This window comes from Podarcis pityusensis (assembly GCF_964106645.2).
Source record: "Podarcis pityusensis genome assembly, chromosome: 1".
NCBI lineage: Eukaryota > Metazoa > Chordata > Lepidosauria > Squamata > Lacertidae > Podarcis > Podarcis pityusensis.
Genome location: NC_138028.1, coordinates 15,229,018 through 15,255,024, shown reverse-complemented (window position 1 = coordinate 15,255,024; position 26,007 = coordinate 15,229,018). Strand labels below are relative to the sequence as shown.

Here is a 26,007-nt window from a genome sequence, read left to right as displayed (position 1 = left end):
CTCCAGATGCTGTTAGACTGCAACTACCATCAGCCCCAGCCAGTGGAGACGATGCCCAAGGATGATGGGAGTTGTAGTCCCACAACTTCTGGAGAACCCCACCACATTGACTACCCCTGCAGTTCTCCCAAAGAACGTAAGAGCTGGTAGTGTTGAGGATCGTGGATTGTATTCACAAGAGTGCTATGGGGAATGTTTCATCAGTGCAATGATTTCTCTTCGTGCATCAGAATGTTCTTCACCCCATTCACTCCCTAAACCTATTGTAGAGGTTCCCACAACACTCTGGAGCAGATTTGGGGGTTGTGGGGAAAAGAGGAGGGGGGAGAGGATGAAGTCCCTTGGCACAAGTGGAAATCGTTCTGCTTGTGCAGAATGGATGTGGATCCATGCAAGAAAGGGAAGCTGTAGAAGGTTTACAGAGTCGTGGTCAATTCACCAGAGAAGCAGATAGTTGCCCCATGGCAGCATCAATGTGGTTAGAAACTAGAATTACTCGTCTCTTCACATTTTACTAGTGTGGAGTTTGCCCAGTCCCCATGGGGGAAGTAGATGAAGTTGCATCCAGCGATGAAAGAGCAGGTATTCCCCTCAAGTACAAGTATTGACTCGTCTTGTAGCAAAGCCAGCAGGTGATGCTTGGCAGCGATCATCTAATGGAGATTTGTCACTAGGCGAAAGTTGGCGGGATGGTGGAGGCTGCTGTGAAAACCCTGCTTCTGGTCCTGCTGCACCAGTCAGTGGCTCTGCGTTGACACTCAAGCTGGGCAGGTGCTTGGAAGACAGCTAGGCAGGTGCATCTGCTGAAGGAAAACACGCAGGGCATGTCCCAGAAGCCCTAGAAGGTTAGAAGCTCCCTATGCAGAAAGTGTGCAGGTGCGCATTGTCCCTGATCAGGAGACACATAGCCGTGGTGTAATCAGCTGTGATTCGTAAGCACAGCTCCTCTGCTGCTACTGGGATGAGGCTAATGAATGACAGGCAGGTAGGAACTCCAGCCTTAACGATATATACAGCCAGGTAGTCAACAGCATGCGGTCTCTGAGAACAATGCTGCATTCCGCAGTCCCAGAGAGGTGCAGTCATGCAGATAGAGGCTAACAAAAGGCTGTGCAGGCGTGGGCTGCTGATGAAGTTCACTTGAAGGCGAATCAAATCGGAGGGATGCTGAGGAGCATGCAGGCAGCGCAGAAGGAGTAGAAGAAAGCCTGCCGTGCAAATAAAGCATTCATAGCAGAAGGCTAGATGTTGTGGTATGGATCACAGACCCAAACGCTCCTTCGAAGGCAGCACGCTCCAGGATTGAAGCCAGGTTACAAGGCTACAGGTTTTTTGGAGCAAGTCTGCACAGCAGGGGTGGGGAGCAATTTTGGCCCCTAGAGCTGCCCTTTGCTCCTGGGCAGGCTCCTGGGGACTAGATGCCAGTGGCACGTGGGGCCAGACTCAAAGCTGCATGCAACTCTTGACCATTGTGCAAAAGCCAGAGGTTTTGTAGACACACATACCTGCCTCTCATCATGGCAAGCAAGAAGTTTTGTTGACATTTCAGCCAGGCAAGAGCACTCCAGGAAGGCACTAAGCAGGGCTGGTGACAGGTGAGGCCTGGGTGAGACCCTCAAGGACCGGATGGAGATGCATGGAGGGCCACATTTTAAGGGTCCTCTCACCTTACAGCATACACTTTGTGCTAGAACTTGTTGGGAACCAAGATCATTCAGGGAAAAGCAGTTATGTACCCAGAAAACGTGGTGCCTATGTAGTTGAGTGCATTTCAACTCTATGTGCTTTATGCCAAGGGTTGCCAAGTGTAGGGCACTGGGGCTTTGGCTGGGACTGCCTCTGTAATGAGCACCAAGTCATAGGCCAGATGTCAAGGCCACCAGCGGCCACTAGGTGTTGAAGTAGGTTGGTGGTTCGTGCCCACCCAGGGACACCATCGTAGGTGTCAAGGCCACCTTTACCAAAGAAAATGCCCACACTGAGCCCATAAAATGTAGAGGATGCGAGGTTCCAAGGCTGAGTCCAGGTCCTAGAGCGGCCAGTAATGAGAAAACAGGAGATACTGAAGCTTGAACACCCTTTGTACAGAGAACACGCGATGCCGAGGATAGAGTTGGATATCAGGGGCAAAGGATGGGACTTGCCACTGAAACCGTCATTGATGAGAAATGTTAGGTACTGAAATTGGAATGTAAGCAGAGAAACTTTGCATTGAAAACCCCCAATAACTGAGACTTGAGCTGGGGTTCAAACCTGTCAGGACAGAGAGAGAGGCTAGATATTGGGACTGGCACTAGGCATGAGGTGGTGCTGAGGAACCGTAGGCACCAGAATACAAGCCAAACATCAAGACTGCCAGTTTAGAGAAACACTCTAGGTACCAAGGCATGTGCTTGGCTCCTGAGACTTCCAGATCCAAGGGATGCCAGCTGTTTAGGCTTGAACTGGAGCCTGCCAAGAAATGTTCTAGGTACTACAGCTTTAGCAGGATACTGAGACTGTTCATATGAAGGTAATCCTGGTATCTAGACTGGAGCTGGGCACCAAGACTGCAGTCGTGGTATTTGAAACGCATGCAGTGTAGGAGAAAGGATGGCTGTCGATACCAGCCCCATGCCTCCGTTGCATTGTTGTGAGAATTGGGTCATTTGAAAACCCAACAGGACTGAATCCTTAAAACCAGGTGGTCTATGAATCAGTGTCAAGATCAACAGTCCTTCAAGCTTTATGGTCAACGATCTGTGATCAAGACCAGTGTGGGAACAGAGGTAGGTGGCACAAGGCACACTTCACGTTCCAAAACCATACCCAAGCAAGTTAATACAAGCACCTGGGTCAAACGTTGGACACTTAGGGAGGTTATAACAGTAGCATTGACGTCAGACTGGGCATCAGTCCAGAGAAATGAAGGTGCCTGTTCAAGGGCAATTAATGCCCATAGAGGGACGTGAGTGTGAATCCCAACACAATGCAGGAAAATGGCAAAACACAAGGTGAGCAACAGCTCAGGTAGGCCCTGTTGCTCAAGCAGATAATCCACCAAGGCAGCAATCCCTCTTGTACTCTGCCATCCCCAGGAGCAGCCAAAGGCCAGTCTGGAATTTTCTTCCTCAAGAAGCTGTAGAGAGATGGCTTGCCACATGGAGCAGTGGTCAGCAGTTGTTGACGACATCATCATCCAGGAAGACTCCTCCTACTTCCTTATTGGAGCAGAGGGTGGGAAGGGAGGTGGGAATTGATAATGCGTCACCATGCCAAAGCTAGTTGAGCTGGAGGCTTCTTAGAAGTGTTGACTCTTCTTCAGTGCCTAGTAAAGACAAATCATAACTGTTGTTTCATGGTTGTTTTCATATTTCTTCACTCTATCATGGGTTTGGCCACCTGATCCCTTCTCTCGTTCTCTGTTCCTTTGCTGCTACTGCAGCTGAGCTTGGTGCATTTTTGCTACAGAGCGTTTTTGGTGCACACTCTTCACTGTCCTATTGCGTTTCTCTCTTCCCTGGTCACTCATGGCAGATTTCTATAACCCAGTGTAGGCTTTTGTTTCATCATAAAGCCGATTTCCTTTCCCACAGGTCATCTGTCCTATCTTCAGATGTTCTAAACTTGGGTCTGTGTGGTCTGCGGAAAAGAGAGTTGGGTGTTTGCTGGGCCACAAGAAGCATAGTGTGTTCTGCCACCTGTGATGGGGTAGACACTGGTTCTCTCCAGGTGTCATCAGCCCAAGCCTCAACTCCAACCTATGTTGGGAGGCATATGTAGAGGGGACCATATCAGTGACCTGTGATCACACTTTGTCTGTGCATACACCACAATAAACCTGTGGGCATCATATTGGTCAGAAGGAATGAATGCTCATTGACTTCACTCAGGTTCTCTTGGCTCCATGGGGCCTAGAAAACTGTCTGGGTGATTCAAAATCAGTTAATTTTATTTCTTTATTATATACCACCCTTCATTCTAAAATCTCAGGGCGGTCCACAGATTAAAATACAAGATAAAAGCAAGTTTACTGGTGTATGTAGTCTAGCCTTCTCAATCTGGTGCCCTGCAGAGGTTGCCCAACTCCCATCAGCCCCAACCAGCAATGGCCCATTGGTCAGGGATGATGGGAATTGTAGTCCCTTTGGAAGGGTGCCAGTTGGGCTGATGTGGTTCGTGGTCTGCCACTAACACAGTCAAATAACGTAGATCACTTCAGAACCTTCTTCCCCAATTTTTGTGGCATTGTGGTTGTTCAGCATCTTCAGTCTAAGAGGCTTCTTCACGGCTGGGCTTTTTAAAGGATAAATCTGTACCAGCTGAAGATCTGAAAGGCTACCTACAGAGGATATTCAGTTTTAATTCAGAATGGCCAGTCATACCATTTGATTCATTGGGATGCCAGCTAAAAAATTTGTAGCTCCTCATTCACGTTGCTTTGCAAAACCAAGAGCAAACCTGCTTGTATCCTAGCTTTTTGTACTCGTGCGCCTGCTAATAAAAAAGGCAAATTATTTGAGCAGAGAAACGAGTGTTCTAAAAGTGTAGACAACCTTCAGACCTGTATTCATAGCACAGAAGAACATAATATAAATAAAAAAGAGCTCTTTCCCAGGCTACTTTGGACATCGCAGCAACACTGTTGTCTTGCTGTGCATACAGAAATCAGGATGTTTTCATTGTGCTGATTGATAGCCTGTCGGCACGAGGTGACAACGGCAGCACCCGCGCTCAAAACTGGTGTTAGCCGATATTGTTCTCAAGAAATTGCTCTGAAAACAATTTTCCTCATTTCATGAGAATCTCTGTGTGTCTTTATATAGCTGTTCAAAAGCTGGCCTTTTAGTCAGCCACTTACAATCATGCAGCAGAGCTGCAATAGTGTGAAGACTTGGACCACTGCTATAACCATCTGTTAAATGTCTCTTAATTCTAGATATTTAAAGATAATTGCTGTCGGAGGGAGCTTCTTGCCCTTCAGATATTCTGCAGGAATGAAAATAAAGGTTGCAGAGAACAATTGACCTTGGGACAGTTGCTTGTAAGTAGTTGGAATATCTTGCAATTACTTTCCCCCCCAGTTTACAGAAGGGTGTGGTCTATGTTCTGTGGTCAACTAACTAAAGCTCCCCAGCAGGTGCATTCGCACATTAAGGTAAGCCAGGGTTCCTCACTTACGCACGTTAATACCCACGAGCTGCCCAAATGCTCCTGCGTCACCCCTCCCCTGGTGCAAGTGGGAGAAATGAAAAAAGGAAGTTGCATGGCTTCCCATTACATCTCGCTTATTTCTCCTTAATAAGGCAGGATTGCTACTCAACCTTAAGCCATGGTTTGATATTGGCTTAAGCCATGGTTAGTCAATAGGCTTACAGAGCCCAGCCTGTTAGGAAGCAGCAAACCACAGTCCTGGGTTAGGATGCGATGGGAAGCCAGTTTTTAACTGCAGCTGCTTGTGTTGCTTCCTGGCTTGTGCACAGGGAGGGAGTGATTGGGCAGCATGTGCAAGCGTGCCGTTCATCCAAAGCAAACTACGACACGCCAGAAACCTTGGCTTATTGTGATGTGCAAACGTGTCCGCCCTATTAACCAAAACGAGGGAAGGAATGTTGGAAAGCAGAGCGGCTAATGACCTCTAGACTTCGAAACCTCGAATATCATTCCCTGTTGAAAACATTAAGGGTGGATTTTGAGATCTCAGAGAAACAGACCAAGCACCTTCAGTCTGATCTTTCTCTTGCTTTTCTCAACACTTACTCCCCCTGCTTTTTCTCTCCTGGTCCAGCCCTCAGTCAGGTCACACTGTTTGTGACCTATCAGATCAAAACCAAAGCACCAGAATAAAGTGACTATCTGCCACAGGGTGTTGTAAACCAGCTCCTAATGCAATGAGAGAAAAGGCGCTGGTTATCCAAGCATAGTTGGCAGAAGCTACATTTTCATCTGCATCTATTGGAATTGCTTTTTCGACTTTTTGATTGTTTTATCGCTTATATGATTACCATCCTGGGTTAAACCACAGAGTCACGACTGGACCTAATGGTCAGGGGTCCCTTTACCTTTACCTTTACCTTTATGATTACCATCCTGGGCTCCCTTGGGAGGAAAGGTGGGGCATTTAATTCATTAAATGTGTGCGAAAAGGAAGTGTTTGCAACGGTGGGTAGAGGAGGTAAGATGTTTGGAACTGTGCCGTTAAGATTTGTGTGGTCACGAAAGATGACAGGTACCAATATTTTGCTTTTTTGAACAAAGTTGGGAAACCTCCTTACCTTTTCTAGGTGCCACTTCGTTAAGTTTTAGGAGTTAGCCTCAAAGGTATCAACCACCACTTCTGCAAAAGGCATATTTAAAGCTTTTCTGGGTGGCAACCGCAGGTGTGTAGGTAGCCAGGTGTCTTGAGATTTTTCCAGCTTTGTGCTAGTTAGTTACCGTATTTTTCGCTCTATTAGACGCACCTTTTCCCTCCTAAAAAGTAAGGGGAAGTGTGTGTGGAGCGAATGCAGGCTGCACGGCTGTCCCAGAAGCCAGAAAAGCAAGAGGCTATCCCAGAAGCCAGATCCCTCTTGCTGTTCTGGCTTCTGGGATTCAGAATATTTTTGTTCTTGTTTTCCTCCTCCAAAAACTAGGCGCGTCTTTATAGAGCGAAAAATATGGTATATTTGCACTTAATTTGAAACAAGGGAAAGGGTTGATTTTGAGAAAGAGTGGTGCTATCTCTCTTTAAATTAACTTGGTAAGATTCACCTGTTAATGGCTAAAGTGAGAAAATGTGAAACCCAAAAGTGTACATGACCGCCTGGTACATGTTTGCTTCAGACCCACCTGAGAAATGACTGTCTGTTTGAAGAGCTTCCATGCCCTCGGGCTGATTGCAAGGAGAAAATACTTCGAAGAGACTTGCCAGACCACGTAGAGAAGACCTGTAAATATCGGGAAACAACGTGTAAATACTGTAAAAACCAAGTCCCAATGATTATGATACAGGTGAGTGTTGCTTTTCACTAAAATAGTTCATTGCTAAAAGTTGTCGTTGCTTTTTCAACTTCTGTATAGCAGAAACTTTAAAAAGGTTGGTTTTTTTAACAGTAGAGAGGCATTTGGACCCACAAATGGTGCTGTACTATAGAACCTGTGATTCCTGCTTAGAATCTAATGTGATCCGCAGTAAATGGGACACTGTGCCCAGTGCAAGAAGACACCTCTTCTCTTTACTGGAGAAACATTTTAAGCTGATCAAAAGGAGTCCTGCTCTTAATTAACAGCTGCTTCCTTGGAGGCGCCTCTTTTGGTCACAAGATAAACCCATCCATGTTTTATCATATCAGGCAGCCTTCCAGTGACATTCTGAAAATGAAAAGAAAGCAAACAATTCTCTCTGCCCTTCAGAAGGGGGAAGGGGGTTTTTTTTGTGGGGAGGGAAGGGAATCAAAGTTATGCAAACGAGATCTTTAAATATCTTTTGTTCTGCTAGCTAGAACTCAAGGATTCGTAGACTCTGCATGCCTCGCAGAGTTGGAAATCCCCTTTGTAGCTCAAGAACTAACAAACCGATTTTCCATAGCTTTCCAGAGCCTGGCGACTTTTGCACTGGTTCCTAATTTTTCCTAATTTTTGTCAACTTGTTTTATTGTCTCTTATATGTCAAATGCTTTGCTTTATTCTGTATCGTGCCCTGGTATCTGCACTGATGACCAGTGTAATAGAAGCCTGTTAATCAGTTAGTTTAACTTCATTATACACCTTTAGGCACCAGGCAAAATACGTTTCCTCTTTAACCAGGTGTTTGGTTGTTTGACATCCAGCGCCCTTTTAAAATGTGTTAGGGATTATAGGGTTGTTGTTCTTGTTTTCATTATGTATTTTGTGTTTTTATATTGTGATTTTATATTGTGAACTGCCCTGAGACCTGAGGGTATAGGGTAGAATACTACTACTACTACTAATAATAATAATAATAAACAACTTAACAGCACAGAGAACTGTAAATTCATGGTGTCAGCCCCCCACGTGCATGGCTGATATTTATTTATTTATTTATTTATTTATTTATTTATAGATTTCATATATCACCTAATCACAACTGTGTCTAAGGAATGCAATACAGTACAATGAAAATTAAAATGGTTTAAAACTATAACATCGGAATTGCAGCTATATAGTCTGAAATCCATGCAGTTAATATTTTATGGAGTTTTTGGGGGGGAGAAGTTGTAGGGAAGAAATCTAATAAATGGTAGTGATGATGATAATAGCATTTGGGGACCCGAGGTTGAAGAGTGTGCTACAGCTGGAAGCAAGGGTTTTTAGTTTATTTACTCTAATAATTCATTTTAAAATAATGTGCACCCTTGTGAATTATATCAGAAAGGAAATAAGTGTGTTGATGCTCTAAGTGTGACATCAGTAACGAGTGTTGCAGGACTTCATAAACACCGCAATATGTCTCTGAAGATCAGAGTACTGAGATGTAAATTACGAAGGAGAAACGTGCTGGTTCTTTAATGTCCTCCTGTGAAAATTATTAATGGACTTTCAAGTGTGTGATTTTCCCTTTCTTCCGCTTAGAAACATGAAGATGCAGACTGCCCTTGCGTTATGGTCACGTGTCCTCATAAATGTAGCGTTTCAGCGCTCCTGAGAAAAGAGGTAAGAGATCATATTGCACAGCCATTCATGAAAATGAAAGAATGAAGAATAGCCTGTCATATTACTCGGCTTAGAATGTTGTTCTTAGTAATAACGTGCAAGAAATTTGCGAGAAGAAGCAGCTCCAGTATGCGCTTTTTTTTTTTTTTTTTGGAAAAAGGAAACAAACCTTCGTACTGTTATAAAGAAATCTCTATAGACTTCTCTGATTTTGTAATGCAGATTCCGCTTCCCCCTCCTAAATTTTTGGCGTTGATCCCATCTATTTTCTCATCGCTTCAGTCATAGTTAGAGCTAAATTCAAAATGCTTACTGCAGGTATCAGAGAAGAACTTCTTAGCATCGTGTAACCTTTGCATCATTTAGGTGGTGTTCGTATTCTGAATTTAAGTTGTAGTTTTAAATGCTTTAAAAGTTGGTTTTTTTAAAAAAAACACACCCTAAAATAATTTTAATAACAGAGTTCATAATATGTAGTCTTGCAGTCTGCTTCTCCAACATTGAGGCTGGGTTTTGTTTTTTACAAAAAGACCCAGTTTTTAAAAATGTTTTGTGTAGTACCCAACAAAGCAGTTCCGTTAGCGCAAGGATTTATGTGAGTATAAATCCCTGCTCTCTACGCTCTCTGTGCACCTCTGCGCTCTCCCCATATCTGTTCTGGATGGTTGGGAGAAACCCTGAAACGGATTTCAGGGGTTGGGGATGGGAAGTTTCTTTACGCAACCAGAAGTCTTTGCACCAACAGGATGGTTGGCGTACGGCATGTGCCAAACGTGTGCAGCTCCCCAAGCGCGTGCAAGTTTGTGCTGGAAGAAATTCAGTCGGACTCCCAACCTTTCAGTCAGTTCAGTCCTTTACTGACCAGGTCCAAAGCTTTAAGGCAGTTTCAATACACTATATGCTTCCACTAGATCCGTAGTAGAAGGTGCAGGCTTCAAATGCAAAGCAAGTGCAACTCACAACATACATCCAGCACAGAGTTCAGTATCAATCTGGCAGATCTTCCTCGCGGCAAAGCAAGAAGGCAATGCACGGCCCCCTCTTAATATACCCAAGAACGACCACACTTTTGCCAGGTCACAATGACCTTCTTGGCCAGTTGCCAGGTCACTTTGACCTTCAAACACTAATTACAATACCTGAAGGTGCAAGATAAGGGAAACATGGGCGCCAGATTTTCAACAGCAATTGAAAGAACATCAACAAGAACTACCTCATTATAGCGGATCCAGCCACTTATCGCCAATTGATAATGCAGTGGACTCACCCTGCTAACTGTCATAGCGTGCACACCTCACCGTACATCAATTAATACAGAGTTTTGCAAATTTACCACGGGGTGTCCAGGGGTGGGGGACTTGTGTGAGGGAAAACTTAATGATTTCGAGTCCCAGGCAGCAGTTGATCAAACAAACAAGGAAAGTGTATTCAACAAAGAGAAGTTAACTTATTACTAGAAGTGGGCAAAAAAGATGTCACGGTCTTAAATACACTAGGATAGGCACAGCTCTTCTTAAACTCCAGCCGCTATTAATCAGCTGGTAAGATGCTTAAATCACTTTCTGCTACTTAGCTATGACAGGCGGTTCCATTAAATACTTTTATTGCAACACAGCTTCCTTCACAGATTTATTACCCTGGTTCATGAGCGAGGGGCACTTTCCCCCAGTTACCCACTCACTTAACAATCTCACTCCTGAGGTATTTCAAAATAACATAACAGACCCAGGTGATCACCTCACCTGTTGTTACTGGGTTGGGAGTTTTGGACCTAGAAGAACTCTCCCTTCCTGGCTAGAAAGAGATGCCGTTGGCCTGAATTCCCACAGGTTCTCCCTCTCCCAGTTCAGTCCCAGCCCTCTCAGGACACTCCTGTCTGTGTACCTTTCCCAGACCCTCAACCCGGTCTTCCTATCTAAGCTACAAGTCTCTGTCCTCTCGCTATGGATAGTCTCCTCAGTGTGGATGTTTAATTGAACTCAGGACCATTTCTCCCTCAGTCTCACTTCCATCTCAAAACAAGCCCTGTCCATCTTCTCAAATCTGGCCCTATCTCTCCTCTTAAATCAAGCCCTATCTCTCAACCTAAACCCTGTCTAACATCTCAAATCAAGCCCTATCTCATAACCTGAACCTTAGCCTTCTCTAACTCTCTCCCTCCGAAACCGCTTCTTTTATTCTCTCTCCCAAAGTGATGCTCCTCCCCCCTTGTGTGACTAGCTGACTCTGTAGCCAATCAGAGAGAGGCTCCGGTACTCTGGTGGAGTTTCAGGGGAAAACTGGACCATCAGATTGGTCTGGCTCGGCCGTCCGTCACAACCACCCTTTGCATTTGATATTGTGTACGCACAGACATCTCCTGCTACACTTAATTTGACCTGTGGATTTTTTTTGTTACTGGGAACAAAACCTATGCACTGGTAATTTAACTTTAAAGAGGTGATCCAGCTCCTGTAACCATCATTTTCAAGTATAGCGTTGACTTAATTACGCAGTCTTTAGGATTAACATCTAGCTGCAGAAAGTAAGAATGAGCATCCTATGGGATTGCAGGGTAGAACTGGAAGATGTGGAAGGGGTAGAGCAGCTATTGCCTGTTGTCTGTTGCTTCTCCCCTGCAACACTGTCCAGCCATTTTTTCCTTGCCGTGCCCTACCATGTCCAAAACTGAAAACAAACTGCAGGGAGGGAAGGCCCTAGTGGAAAATCTCTGGGAGTACCCCATATTCTGCCCTTCAGTTCTCATTTGACATTTTCGTACGAGCACATAAATGCACCTCGCATCATTAACTGTCACACACATTTATGGAAATACGTCGACCAGCGTCATGTATTGTTCCACATTAGTTTATTGGTATGAAATAGGGGGAAAATAGTATTGTGCTGGTCCAATAAGGCATACTATTTAGCTGTCTGTATGGATCAATGAGGGACCCGGGTGGCGCTGTGGGTTAAACCACAGAGCCTAGGACTTGCCGATCAGAAGGTTGGTGGTTCGAATCCCTGCGACGGGGTGAGCTCCGGTTGCTCGGTCCCTGCTCCTGCCAACCTAGCAGTTTGAAAGCACGTCAAAGTGCAAGTAGATAAATAGGTACCGCTCCAGCGGAAAGGTAAACGGCATTTCTGTGTGCTGCTCTGGTTCGCCAGAAGTGGCTTAGTCATGCTGGCCACATGACCTGGAAGCTGTACGCCGGCTCCCTCGACCAATAAAGCGAGATGAGCGCCGCAACCTCAAAGTTGGTCACGACCGGACCTAATGGTCAGGGGTCCCTTTATCTTTTTATGGATCAATGATACTAACTTTCTTAAGATATAAATCCTTAAGCCTGTTTACTAATGGTCCACTGACATGGAAGTTAAGAAGATCCTAACTTAGCATCATGCTAAGTTGATTGTTCCGTCAAAACAAGAATTTCATTTGCCAAATGGAACCATCTCCCCTGTTTCTCCCCTGCATGCTGTTCTGAGGTTCTCCTGAGTTGATTTGGGGGGAGTTCAAGTGAGAGGGAAGTCTTGTTATGCCAGATTCTGTTGTATCTGACCCTAGAGTCAAGAGCACCCCAAGAATGTATCTGACCCTAGAGTCAAGAGCACCCCAAGAATGCTCAGTATTGATATCGGGACATACTAATAAACATCAGTATTTTAGCACAACAACACAACCGACAGAGGTGATTTCTCAAACTGGGGGAGCAGGCCTGTCATAAGTCAAAGTGTGTGTGCTGAGCAGAGGTCGGGAGCAGAGAGAGAGAGAGAGAGAGAGAACATATAATTAATGCCTGCTTTCTCATGGGTAATATACTACAAAACGCCAGGTTTCAGTCCCACCTCCCAAAATGGTGGGGAAAATCCCACAGGCATCTCTGAAAGAGAGGAGCATGGTCATTACTATCGATGTGCTTTTCAATCCGCTGGCGAATCTGGTGCAAAGATTATATGAGCTGATTTATCTTCCTGCGAGCTGTCCTGGTTTGGGCTGTGTAGACTGTGCACAGACAATGTAGTGAACTTGGAAAGGTAAATTGCAATTTAATAAACCTGAGGTAATGCCCCAAATCAGGTGATCTGAACTTTTGAGGCCAGACAATATTTGTGGTCAGCACCAACTCCCAAGGGATGTTTTGGAGGCATGTAAGGCCGAAGCTCTGGATGTGGTCAGTGGCCTGAAATGGGGACTCCTTGGGAATAACATATGTGATGCCTTGGTTTCCATGATGGAAGAAAGGTGGGGTATAAATGTAAGAGGAATGAATCCATCAGTTCCATCTCCTCACTAAGTCTTCTGGTTCATAAAGAGTTTTCAGGATTAGACCTTTAGTAAATTCCTAGATTATTTCTGTGCTTTGTGATAATAGGGACATATCATCTGCTGTTTCTCTTGCTTTTCTCTCACACATGTGCTACAAACCTCAAACAAAAAGCTGGCTATGCAGGCCTTCTTATTAGCTGCAAGGATGGGCCGAGGAGTGAGGTGGTTTGAAACTGTGGAGAGATTGTACATGATAGGCCAGACTTGGGTCTCCAGCTGTTTTTGGACTCCAGTTCCCATCATCCCTGACCACTTAGGGATGATAGGAGTTGCAGTCCAAAACCAGTTGGAGACCCAAGTTTGGTATACCCTGCCCTAGGCTCTGGAATAGGCAATATTAGGACCCTGAAAGGTCCTAAAGCAGATGTAGGGAACAGGAAACATGGTTCTCCAGAAGTTCTTGGACTCCAGCTCCCATCATCCCCAGGCAGCATGGCCAGTGGTTGGGGATTATGGGAGTGGTAGTTTAGCAACGCCTGTCCAAAAACATTTCAAGGAAACTTGCGGACCTTTGCTTCCTTTATCATTTATCCATTTTCTTGCTGTCTTCTGTTTTGATCTTAGCTGCTGCCCTCTCAGCCAAAACTAGCTGAAATCCCAGGGTGCTTATATATGCTGAGTGTGAAAGATCCTTTCTCTACTTTAAGTAGCACTTATTTCTGCCTGCTGCTTCTGTAAATATAAAACCCGTGTTTCTTTATTGAAAATGTATATGTCCGTTTCATGCAATATTTGTTCTAAGTCTCTGTCATTCTGTTCTTTATTCTTATCACTGGAATTTTGCATGACACGTTTCGGGAAGAGGAAAAAATCCGTTCCGAATTAAAAACAGTTTCGGAGAGGGCAGGAGGGAGGGGGGGTGTGCATTATTAATACAGCGAAACTGCTGTCGAGAGTGGCTGCTCAGCGGACCATGATAACTTTGAGAAATTAGTCTCTCATCAGAAATCAAAATTACGCGGAAAGCGTGCAGAGGTCCTTTTCGAATCAGGTTGCAGTAGCCACCCGAAGAGGTTTCACTGTAAATGTGTCACTTTTGTATATCTTATTGGAATGTTCTTGTGATTACATGTGTATATGTATACCCCTCAAGTACAACTGGAGGTAATATATGAGCACATGCTTTTAAAGCAAGCAAAAAAAAACAACCCCAAGCCACACAATGCACAAACCTGCATTGTGTGCTCAATATACTTATGAACTTTATTGTGCATACATTTTTTCCGTTCAAAAAAGAAAGAAAAAAACTCACATTTTTTTCCCGTTACAGTTGAATGCACATTTGTCAGAATGTATTAATGCCCCAAGCACCTGTAGTTTTAAGCGTTATGGCTGCATTTTTCAGGTCAGTATATAATGATTTATATACTTGATTGAAAGTCTACAATAAGAAAACTTAATACTTATTGATAGCTCTCTCGACTGGGCTTGACATCTCTCGTTATCCGCTAAGAGAAAGGCACCCAGTGGCTTGAGTGATTTTGAAGTTATGTATTGGGTGATGATCAGTTTACCTGCCATAGAAATTTAAATGTGTAAACGTGTTTCTAGGAACCACAGTGTGTCAGGGTTTCAGTATTCTGTTGCTTAACATAATAGAGACATTGCATTTGGAATTCGAAAGGCACAATTTGCCCCTCAAGAAAGCAGACTGCAATTACTTAAGTTGTTTCAACAAAACTTACTACTTTTCTGCAATGAAACTTTCTGGCCCTTAATACTGCTTGTGCCCAATAAAATCCACAGAAGGCTTAACCCGCTATAAACTGCTGTCCTGCAATTTCTGCCTTTGTGCGTTTAAACAGGGTATATGTGGAGGTTTAGTGAGTGGCCATTAAGGAGTTTAAAATGTGTCAGCCTAGGCTGGGGGCTACCCAGTGTGGCCAGTGGTTCCCAAACACCTGCAGGATTCTGGGCTGGGGGAAGGATGACCCTGGTTCTTCATACTTACAACGAGTAGGTTCATTGTCCAACCCTTGGCACGCGCAAACGAAGCCACCAAGAATGACTGTGCCAAGTGGAAGACGGTGAACTTTAAAATGAGACTTTTTGCCAGGTAGATCAATTATTCCTTTCCTGCCATGCCTCTTGCCTTAGTTCTCCAGTGGAACCCGTCGACAGTTGGACATTAGTGGGAAGTGCTCAGTCTAATATAAATTGCCCGTTTCGTGTTCCTTTTGAGGAAATGTGCCGGAACATTCTGCACACCTGCAGTTTATTGCTTTTTTAATTTAAAATTTTAAACCCTCTTTAGCCGAAGTGTGAGCCGCCCAAACTCACAGGTATCCCCCTCCCAAAATTAGTGAGATTTCCAGGTAGTTTTTGGGTGGTGAGTAGCTGTGTCCAATTCCCATATAGAGCTACGGTTCTCAATATTCTTTCAAACTGAGTTATATATCTGTAGTAGGGACGCGGGTGGCGCTGTGGGTTAAACCACAGAGCCTAGAGCTTGCTGATTATAAGGTCGGCGGTTCGAATCCCCGCGACGGGGTGAGTTCCCGTTGCTCGGTCCCTGCTCCTGCCAACCTAGCAATTCGAAAGCACGTCAAAGTGCAAGTAGATAAATAGGTACCGCTGCGACGGGAAGGTAAACGGCGTTTCCGCGCGCTGCTCTGCTTCGCCAGAAGTGGCTTAGTCATGCTGGCCACATGACCTGGAAGCTGTATGCCGGCTCCCTCGGCCAATAAAGCAAGATGAGCGCCGCAACCACAGAGTTGTTCACGTCTGGACCTAATGGTCAGGGCCCCCTTTATCTTTACCTTTATATATCTGTAGCACAGACAGGCCATAAGAGCAGTGAGGAGCAACAGGGCTGGGGCCGTAATCTTATCTTTACTTACCTGGGAGCAAGCTCCATTGAATTTAATATGACTTACTCCTGAGTAGGCTTGATTAGGATTACACTGTGAAGAAACCTCCAAGGGGTTCTTAACACCTGGGAAACGAAGCATTCAACAGTTTGCACACAAGCACAATTGCTCTCAGTGGTAGAAATAGTTTGTCTTGTTGGCACTGCTTTCTGTTCCCTTATCACCAATCACTATTTTTATGTTCCGTGTTTCTGTGTGTATGTAGATATATATTTTACTGGAATACTTATTATACAGAACATGTACATTAGAAATCACAGAAATATTAAACTTGCATCTTAATTTACGCACGTTTAAAAGTTTAATTTACACAAACCTTTTTTGCATGGTGTCTCATCCCCTAAAGGGACTGAAACAAACAGATGTACATACTCCGCATATTACTTGTTTTCTGTGCAATTGTATGTAGTAGTTATTCATACTGATGTGTGTGTTTGTAAGGATCACATATTTTCTGATTACCTAAAAGCATTAAGCAGAGCATTTTGGAAACTGTCTAAAATGGAAAATTTCACTCTGTTGAAGCAGTACTGCCATTTCTAGGGTTGATGAATTAAATTTTAATCTTTCAATCTGCTCCCCACCCCCACCCCACAAACAACTTGTTCTGTTTTCACTCAGTGGACTGGCTTGGGCTTCATGCTAAATCATAGCTTAGCATTATGAGAACAAGCCTCAGTGAACCCGGAGCTTCTGTGTTTGTTTTCTATTTTACTATAGTTTAGTGTGTCATCTGAACCTTGACAACCTGCAGTTAATCTTAACTGTGGTTAGTGGAAACAAACCGACTTCAAACCATAGTTTATGGTTTTAACTATGGTTTAATCATAGTTAAAATTAACCAAAGTTTAGAGTTGAAAAAACACGAAACTACAGCACACATTTTTCTTTTTCTTTTTTTAAAAAAGTGGTCTAGATAAGTTTTTCTTTTTAAAGCTGCTGTTAATATAGAACAGAAGGGCAGGACTCACTGAAGCTTGTCCTTGTAACACTAAACCATGGTTTAGCATTATATCCAAACGCCGCCAATGAGCATTTCCATATATAAAAGCATGGTGTTTCCTGCTTGGCAGGGGGTTGGACTCGATGGCCCTTGTGGTCTCTTCCAACTCTATGATTCTATGAAATCCTGTTGGTTTACTTTCTCTAGTTTCCTGGGTAGACAATCCACCAAGTTCTGCTCCTGTGGAATTAACCCTTTAGGCCAATGAGTGAAGACGTTCAGGGGCTTCAGAACAGGTTGCGAGCAATGGTTTGCAGCAGCAGAACTAGACCTGTGTCCCGTTGGCCACAGGAGAGAGCAGTTGGCATATTGCTTTTCACAGTTTTTCCACCATTCTCTCTATCTCTGCCTCACACTTCCTTCCTTTTCCTGGGAACGTGATAACCATAGAGTAGAAAAGGCAAGTAAAATAAAATAGAGCACGTAGATTCAAAAGGTATTTGTTGGCTAATTCGTTGCTTAAATTTGGCATTGTGCTAAACTGCTGCTTGGGAAGACAGGTTGCAAATAGCCACTTGCTGGGGAGCAAGTAAAAATTGCCCCCTGGCAAGCTGTTCTTATGTCATCGTGCCCCCCAGACACAGTGAAGCCAGACTGTGTGGACATCTGTGATTCGCTTCCAACCTTAAAGGTTTGAAGAGAGAGCAGGCCAAAGGCCTGTCAGTTCAGCATCCTGTTTTTCATGGTGGCTAGCTAGACACATCTGGGAAGTAGGACATGAAGGGAGCAGCCTTTTCCCTAGGGCTGCCATACAGAAACATGCTGTTTCTGATCCAGGATGTATCACACAGCCTTTGACAGCCTCATCTTCTGTGTACTTGACTAATCCCCCTTGTAAAAGCAGCATCATAAGCATCTCGCAGCAGCAAATCCCAAGGATGCTATGCGAGAAGAAACTGCTTTGACCTGGATCTCCTGCCAATCACCCGCACTGGATGACCTTGGGTTCCGGTGTTAGAAGCGCTCTCTCCAGACCACACCATGCTTAACAATGGAAGAGAGAACCCAGCAACCCGGGGTCTGTGCCCCTTAGAGAGTGGCCCCCACAGCTCTACGGTTCTGAGTCTTCAGGGAAGATTTAGGTTTTACAAGTGCTTCTTTAGCCTTGGATCCTCAGATGTCACTGTACCACATTTCCCATTGTCTCCAGTCAACTTAGCCCAACGTTCAAGGATGGTGTGAATTGTAGGTCCCTTCCAGGCTCGCTGTTTTGCAGGAGGGGTTCAGTTGAATTTGCATGCTGCCAAATTTTGGTGTGCATTGTTAAATGGGTTAAAGCAGCCTTGCACAGTTAAATAAATAAATAAATAAATAAATAAATAAATAAATAAATAAATTTGTGATAAGTGGGAAGTGATAGGAAAACATGCTATGGGTCAGGGATGTCCAACCAGTAGATACCTGGCTGATCCTGGCTGATCGTGTACAAGTTTCATGGAAAAAGCTAAAAAAAACTGTGTAATCCTCCCCAAGAAAAGCTCAACAATTCTGGGCAATCCACCCACCTCACGCATGCTCCTCCTCCTTACAATAACAATGGGTAGATCACTGCCAGTTTTTTTATACTGGGAGTAGATCACAGTCTCTTGGGAGCTGGACATGCTTGCTTTAGCTATTGTGGGACGAGTGTTTTCTCCTGCTCTGAAGGGTAGGACTCCAACCAACGGCTTCAAGTTACAAGAAATGGGATTCTAACTAAACATCAGGAAAAACATTCTGACAGTAAGAGCTGTTCCGCAGTGGAACGGTCTCTCTCTGGAGGTTGTGGACTCTCCTTCCTTGTAGGCTTTTAAGCAGAGGTTGGATGGCCGTCTGTCAGGGATGCTTTAGTTGAGCCCCAGGGGCTGGACTAGGTGACTCTTGGGGTCCCTTCCAACTCTTCGATTCTATGAGAAAAATCAATTGATGGGTAGTTGTACAACCGTGCAAATCTAATTGGGCTGGAGGCTTCCTAATTGGCAGATGCCGTAACAGCCACTGGGCAAGCTGGTTGAATGCTTAATTAGCAGATTGTGTGGAGGCACCTCTACCTCTGGGGACCTATGGTGGAAGAACTCTTGCTTATATGGCCAGCAATTGAAGGACAGGTTAGTAGAGGAAGCAGCTGAGCGATTCAGGACTCACCTTAACAAACGCTGTAGAAAAATAGGGTTCCTGCCCCTTTGTTCGTCCCCTCAATGTACTGTTTAAATGAAATAAATAGGGATATTTTTTCCCACTGGCAAGGTTTGGTGGATTGAGCCTTTACCTTTTGAAGGCTGTTGTGTTTGTGTGTGTGTTTTGGTGCTTACACAAATGGTTCTGAAATGCATTTTAAAACAAAAAACTCTTTTTACATGGTAGTTTTAAAGCCACGCAGGAGGGGTTTTGGGTGGGGCTCCAGCACCCCTAAATGGAAGGTGAATTCAGGCTGTGTTTGCACATCATGCTAAGCCACAGATTACAGTGAAGCGCATGAGCAGGAATGAGCTGCAGCAAGGCTTGGGCTCATGCGCTCCCCATGCCAGGAGGAGTTCAGAAGCTTTTGCTTCTGCAGTTACTTAACCACAGTTGGCCATGGCAGGCAAACTGCAGATACTATTAACCATGGCCAAGAGACTGATACTGATGAATTGGAAGAATGGAGATACAATTCCCCTTAATCAATGATTGACAACGTGAGATTGGCAACATATGGACAAGCAGCTTATAGACGCAGACTTTCTTTGGATAGATACAGTGACATTTGGAATGCGTTTACACAGAATATATTAGGTTATTGACAATTATATGTGTATTAGGATAACAAGGATATACTCATCTGTATATTAATGTGTGGTAATGTAACAGTATTTTTCTTTATTTTTTCATTCTCACTTCTTTCTTACCCTGTTTTTTTATAAAAGAAATTAATAAAATATTAATTTAAAAAAACACACCCTTTGGTTAGGTTAAAGTAGCTGCCCCTCATGGCCATGGTACTCTCCAGACGTTGATGGACTACAAAGCCCATCAGCCCTGGCAGTATGACCAGTGGGCAAGGATGATGGGAGTTGTAGTCCAGGAGCATCCAGAGGGCATCAGGTTGGGGGAGGCTGCCTTACAACAATCTAGCTTCAACACCTAGGCCATGAAAAGGAGGAGCCCACAAGCTCAAGGCTCCCTGTGGTGGCGCATTGTTTGCTTGTGCACCTTGCACCAACCTATGGTTTAGCAGGATGTGCAAATGCAGTCTCTGTGTTGTGTGTCTTTATTATTATTATTATTATTATTATTAAAGCAGGTTTGTTGCAATAATATGCCTGAGAAATGCATCATGGGTCAAACCTATGGTGGGTGGGTTGGTGCTACATTGAATGCAGGGTTGGCTAAGAAATGAAGTTGGCTAAATCATGTTCTTTGTCACAGGGAACAAACCAGCAAGTTAAAGCACATGAAGCCACCTCAGCAGTGCAGCATGTAGACTTATTGAAAGAATGGAGTAATTGTCTAGAAAATAAGGTACATCTCCTCCTCACCTTATCTGCATTACTCTTATGTTTTATGCGTCTAGCAGGGATACCATTGTGGGAGTTTGGAACGGCCGCTGAAATACTTCTCTGTTTCCAAAAGCAATGAATTGTGTAGCTGCAGGATTTTTGTTCTTAAGGTTTGAAAAACAAGAAGTCTTCTAAAGAGGTTTTCATTAACTGGTAGAATGTGCATAATATAGATAGGTAAACTTGTCTTTCACTCCCAACTGGTTAATTATTATCCCCCCCCCCCCCCCCAATTGGGCTGCCTTACAAAGACAGGCAAGTAAGAAAAACCTACGCTATTAAAACCTGCATCGCTGCTTGATTTTAAGGATGTTTTTAATGTGGGCATTTCCAGCAACTCAGCGTAGAGCGAGAGGCCATGACTCAGTATTAGACCCCTCATACATTACAGGCACAAAGTGTCAACTTCCATTCTGTGGCATCTCAGATTTAAAGGGTCTTGCTTGGGTAGACTTGGCAGGCGTAGCCAATGTGGTGCCTTCGAGATGTTGTTGAACTACGACTCCTATCATCCCTAGCCAGCATGCTCAATCTTCAAGGATGATGGGAGTTGTAGTCTCACAACATCTGGAAAGTACTACGAAGGGTTACACTTGAATCAGTGCACCCGTGTCTCTCTTTCGTTGCAGAAAATGTTTTTCCCCCCTTCTTGGCATAAGAACCGCTGCTGCTGCTGCTGCTGCTGCTGCTTCTTCTTCTTCTTCTTCTTCTTCATCATCATCATCATCTTCTATACCACCCTTCATCTGTAGATCTCTGGGCGATTCACAGCATAAAAAGACAAGATAAAAACACAAAATGCATAATAAGAACAAGAATAAGAACAAAACAGGGGATGCGGGTGGCGCTGTGCGTTAAATCACAGAGCCTAGGACTTGCCTATCAGAAGGTCGGCGGTTTGAATCCCCGTGATGGGGTGAGCTCCCGTTGCTTGGTCCCTGCTCCTGCCAACCTAGCAGTTCGAAAGCACATTAAAGTGCAAGTAGATAAATAGGTACCACTCTGGCGGGAAGGTAAATGGCGTTTCCATGAACTGCGCTGCTTCGCCAGAAGCGGCTTAGTCATGCTGGCCATATGACCCGGAAGCTGTATGCCGGCTCCCCCGGCCAATAAAGCGAGATGAGCACCGCAACCCCAGAGTCGGCCACGATTGGACCTAATGGTCAGGGGTCCCTTTACCTTTATAAGAACAAAACAAACTAATAACCCCCTCCCCCACTAGATAGTTTAATATACATGTCTCTGTGTGTGTTGGTTTTTCTTAATTTGGTTAAATAATAAAATGGAGAATTCCCTGGATGCCTAGATCTAGGTTTGAAATAGCCATGGGTGTTGCTCTAAGTTGATTCATTTTTCTACTTTGGGACTAATATGTAGTTATAGTTCACATTTATTGCTGCCATCTCCAAAGCCCCCAAGAGCAAAAGGAAAAAAACAACAACCCCTGATTGGCCTGCTCCCTTTTCGCATGTCACTGTGTTCATGGTGCAAACAAAGCTCTGGAGTGGATTTGGGTGGGGAAATGGACTCCTGACTTAATTCAATGCAAACTGATCAGGTATTCAGAAAACGGAAGTCCCATATCTGGTTTAAGATGTGAGAGGTTTGGTTGGCAGGACTAGTAAGTTAAAATTTAAAACTTCCAAATCAGCATAAGTAAGTTGAACAATTATAAATTGTTAGCAATCAAAGGAGAAAACACACACACACTGGAATAAAATTACGTACGATTGTTCTGTAGGGTTGTTTCATGTCTTGTTTGTTTATTTGTGAGATTTCTATCCTGCCTACATAAAAGGCAGGTTTGACAGATTAAAAAAAAAAACAGCCATCCTCAGCAGTCCCCTTATCAAAGAATCTTTTCTTTTTGCTCTTATTTTTGCTTTGCTGAGCTGTAATCTGTGCAGCAGACTTCAAAAGCCATTTCCTTTCCCTGGGGAACCATGGGAACTGTAGTTCTGTGAGCATGGCTAAAGATCTTTTAAAAAGGTCTCAATGTCCTTGTTTAGTCGTTCAGTCGTGTCCGACTCTTCGTGACTCCATGGACCAGAGCACGCCAGGCACTCCTGTCTTCCACTGCCTCCCGCAGTTTGGTCAAACGCATGTTATTAGCTTCGAGAACACTGTCCAACCATCTCGTCCTCTGTTGTCCCTTCTCCTTGTGCCCTCCATCTTTCCCAACTTCAGGGTCTTTTCCAGGGGGTCTTCTCTTCTCATGAGGTGGCCAAAGTATTGGAGCCTCAGCTTCAGGATCTGTCCTTCCAGTGAGCACTCAGGGCTGATTTCCTTAAGAATGGAGAGGTTTGATCTTTTTGCAGTCCATGGGACTCTCAAGAGTCTCCTCCAGCACCATAATTCAAAAGCATCAATTCTTCAGTGATCAGCCAACTTTATGGTCCAGCTCTCCTTACTAAACTACAATTCCCATGATTTTTCCGAGGAAGCCACAACTGTTAAACTGATACCAAACTGCCATCTTACATAGCTATACCCTGAGTAGCATAGTAGAAAAGATTGGGGGGGGGGGCAACCATTTTCACTCAAAAAGGCTCTCTCAAAAGACCCAGCAGTACCTCTGAGTAGTATCTATAATCCTCAGATGCAGTTTACACAGTTGGTACTTCAGATTGGCACTGATTTTACAATTTTGTTTTGTTGAAGTTGTCTTCGCACAGCTGGAGAAGAGTTGCCAGATTAATCCTCACTTAGAAAATTTTCCAAAGTAGGATGGCAACCCCTCCCCTGTTTTACAAGATGGAAACTTCTTTCAAAAAGGATCTCGCAACTAGCGATCCAAATTCAAATTTTGAACCCATCGCCCCCTCTCTAATAAAACCTATTAGCTGATGAAAGAGATTTTATTCTTTTAGCCCAAGGCAATAGTGATAAGCATTTTATCAAATCTGGTACAAGCTGAGAAGTTTGCTCATTTGTGGTTGGGTTTCTAAAAATAGCCTTCTGAAATAATCAGGGAATTTAGTGCGCTAATGTATTAGACAGCTTGTCCAGTGCGAAATAGCTGGAATATAACTGGCAAATGCCACAAGATTTTTGGGTTTGGGGGGAGTTGTTTTGGTGCGGAAGAGGAACCTGAAAAAATGATGTTTTTCTTCAGATGTTTACCAAGAAAACCCCCTTGTCAGCCCTTTGAGCAAGGGTCAGCAAACCTTTTCAGCAGGGGGCCGGTCCATTGTCCCTCAGACCTTTTTGGGGGGGGGCAGACTATTTTTTTGGGGGGGGGATGAACGAATTCCTATGCCCCACAAATAACCCAGAGGTGCATTTTAAATAAAAGGACACATTCTACTCATGTAAAAACACGCTGATTTCCGGACCGTCCGTGGGCCGGATTTAGAAGGTGATTGGGCCGGATCCGGCCCCTGGGCCTTATTTTGCCTACCCATGCCTTTGAGGATAGCAAAGGTCTGTTCCCTTCTCAGATGTCAAAAGAAAACCAGCATGTATTATGCCCTCATCTCTCCTACTACTCTTAACAAATCTGGCTCTAGTTTTTGTTTTTGTTTTTTAACCCCTAGGCTTGGGTATGTGTGTTGGCATGGTGAGTGCGCTTAACTGCGATGTCTCAGAGGAATCTGGGCTGAATGCTCAAATCACTCATAGATCCAGGAACCAACAGGAAAGCCAAGAGCAGATTGAGGACTGAAATCCTAGGGGGACAAACTATCCTTGAGTTATGCCATCTCAGTGGGCCGACTAATCTGCCTGTCAAATCCCCCACCTCCTTAGTATTTCTGCATCTTAAAAGCACCTGCTTCCTGCTCATACACAATTTCATTTTGGAGGCAGGGAGAAAGAAGCAATTTTTTTTTGTCTTGGCAAGGAAGTGTGGCTTTATTGCAAAATGAAGGACAACCAGTTTTATAAAGAGTTTGACCCCTCTTGTGTTAGAAAACCCGGATGCTTTCATCCTTATCAATACTGGCACAGGTGTGCTTTTACTGTAACTGATAGGCAGCATTGTGTCAGAAACATTTGAGAAACCTTCCCTACTTTTTTAAGATGGATCACAAGTGGTGGTCCTAGGCAGTCTGTGGTGGTATTTCAGGTACATAAATACCCTCTCTAGCTGTTTCTTTTTTGGCCGATTTGCTGAGGAATGCTAAATGCAATCTTCACATTTTGCCAGGACGAGAGGGCAGGGTTCCAGGTGCGAGATGGTAGGGTTCCAGGTGCGAGATGGTTGAAGGGAAGAAAAGCACTGATGAATAGAGCAAAGATCCTCACAGTGACTGAAAAATGATAGTCAGCTGTTCTTTGTGGTTCCAGCACAGTCCAGTAGGTGCGCTAAGTATTTTCCGACAACAAAGCACAAGCTGATTTCTTTTAGATTATATCATCAGTGCACACCCCTGTTCTTTCATATTACTCCCTAAGTATGTATCTTTCATTCATGGAAATCATTACAGGCTGGTTTTGACTTGTGTCGTTTACTGAAGAACCATTCAAATATGATTCTTAAAGCAGCCACAGCCTATTTCTTTTTAGACACCAAGTGGGGTGAAGCAGTTTTAATCATCCTATTTTCTATTTTCCTTTTCGGTCACCATTTTCTTCTGTAAGTCTTTCTACTGGCCTGTCTATTGTAAAGGACTTAGATGCCCAGTATGGATTGCCCTCAAATAATGCAGTTTCCTTATCTCCAGAAATCAAAGCCTTGGGAACGACCAACTAAATAAGTGAAACTTGCTTAGAAGTTAAGAGTTATGACCAGTGTTGTACTCCTCCTTTTAATCCAGAAGGAAGAAGAAGAAATCTGCTTTCAGCAAGGGCTAGAAAATACAGTGGTGCCCCACAAGATGAATGCCTCGCAAGACGGAAAACCCGCTAGACGAAAGGGTTTTCCGTTTTGGAGGTGCTTCGCAAAACAAATTTCCTATGGGCTTGCTTCGCAAGACGAAAATGTCTTGCGAGTTCCTGCGGGGTTTTTTCCCTTTCCCCCCCTTTTTCCCAAGCCGCTAAGCCGCTTATCAGCTGATCCGCTAAGCCGCTTAATAGCTGATCGCTAAGCCGCTTATCAGCTGATCCGCTAAGCCGCTTAACAGCTGATCCGTTAAGCCACTAAGCCGCTTATCAGCTGATCTGCTAAGCTGCTTAACAGCTGATCCGTTAAGCCACTAAGCCGCTTATCAGCTGATCCGCTAAGCCCGCTAAGCCGCTAATAGTGCTAAACCGCTAATGGGCTTGCTTCGCAAGACGAAAAAACCGCAAGACGAAGAGACTCGCGGAACGGATTCGTTTCGTCTTGCGAGGCACCACTGTACACGAAACACAGTGAAGATATATTTTATTTGGAATGCTCCTCCTTGTTTGTGAGAGATGGCTGGTTCTTTTTGTGTATGTCTGGTGGGAGTAATTGTAGATTATTCTCCGCCCCTCCCTCCAGGTGGCCATGCTCCAGAATGAAAGTTTGGAAAAGAACAAGAGTATACAAACTTTACATAATCAGATTTGTAGCTTTGAAATAGAAATTGAGAGACAGAAGGAAATGCTGCGGAGTAATGAGTCCAAAATACATCACTTACAGGTAAGTTATTGATTTCTTCCCGTGCTTGAGCAGAGCATAGTGAGCATTTTTCTGCTCTTTGCCTTCCTGTTTGCAGAGCCAAATATGACCATTCGGGCCGTAGTCCTATATACACTTTCCTAGGAATAAAG

At 44.2% G+C, this 26,007-nt stretch overlaps 1 protein-coding gene and 1 long non-coding RNA gene across 3 annotated transcripts in view; both read left to right on the top strand.

The window, feature by feature from the left end:
* The window catches only part of TRAF3 (TNF receptor associated factor 3), an 88,725-nt gene that overhangs the window by 50,070 nt on the left and 12,648 nt on the right, over positions 1-26,007 (top strand). For both annotated transcript variants that reach the window (XM_080980719.1, XM_080980718.1), the window contains exons 6-11: positions 4,919-5,023; positions 6,802-6,969; positions 8,551-8,631; positions 14,211-14,285; positions 20,201-20,293; positions 25,736-25,876. In XM_080980719.1, the coding sequence (XP_080836845.1) occupies positions 4,919-5,023; positions 6,802-6,969; positions 8,551-8,631; positions 14,211-14,285; positions 20,201-20,293; positions 25,736-25,876 (663 nt within the window). The remainder of the gene's footprint in view (positions 1-4,918; positions 5,024-6,801; positions 6,970-8,550; positions 8,632-14,210; positions 14,286-20,200; positions 20,294-25,735; positions 25,877-26,007) is intronic.
* LOC308470420 overlaps positions 1-26,007 on the top strand; it is a 51,410-nt gene that overhangs the window by 12,755 nt on the left and 12,648 nt on the right. The gene's annotated exons all lie outside the window — the stretch shown is intronic.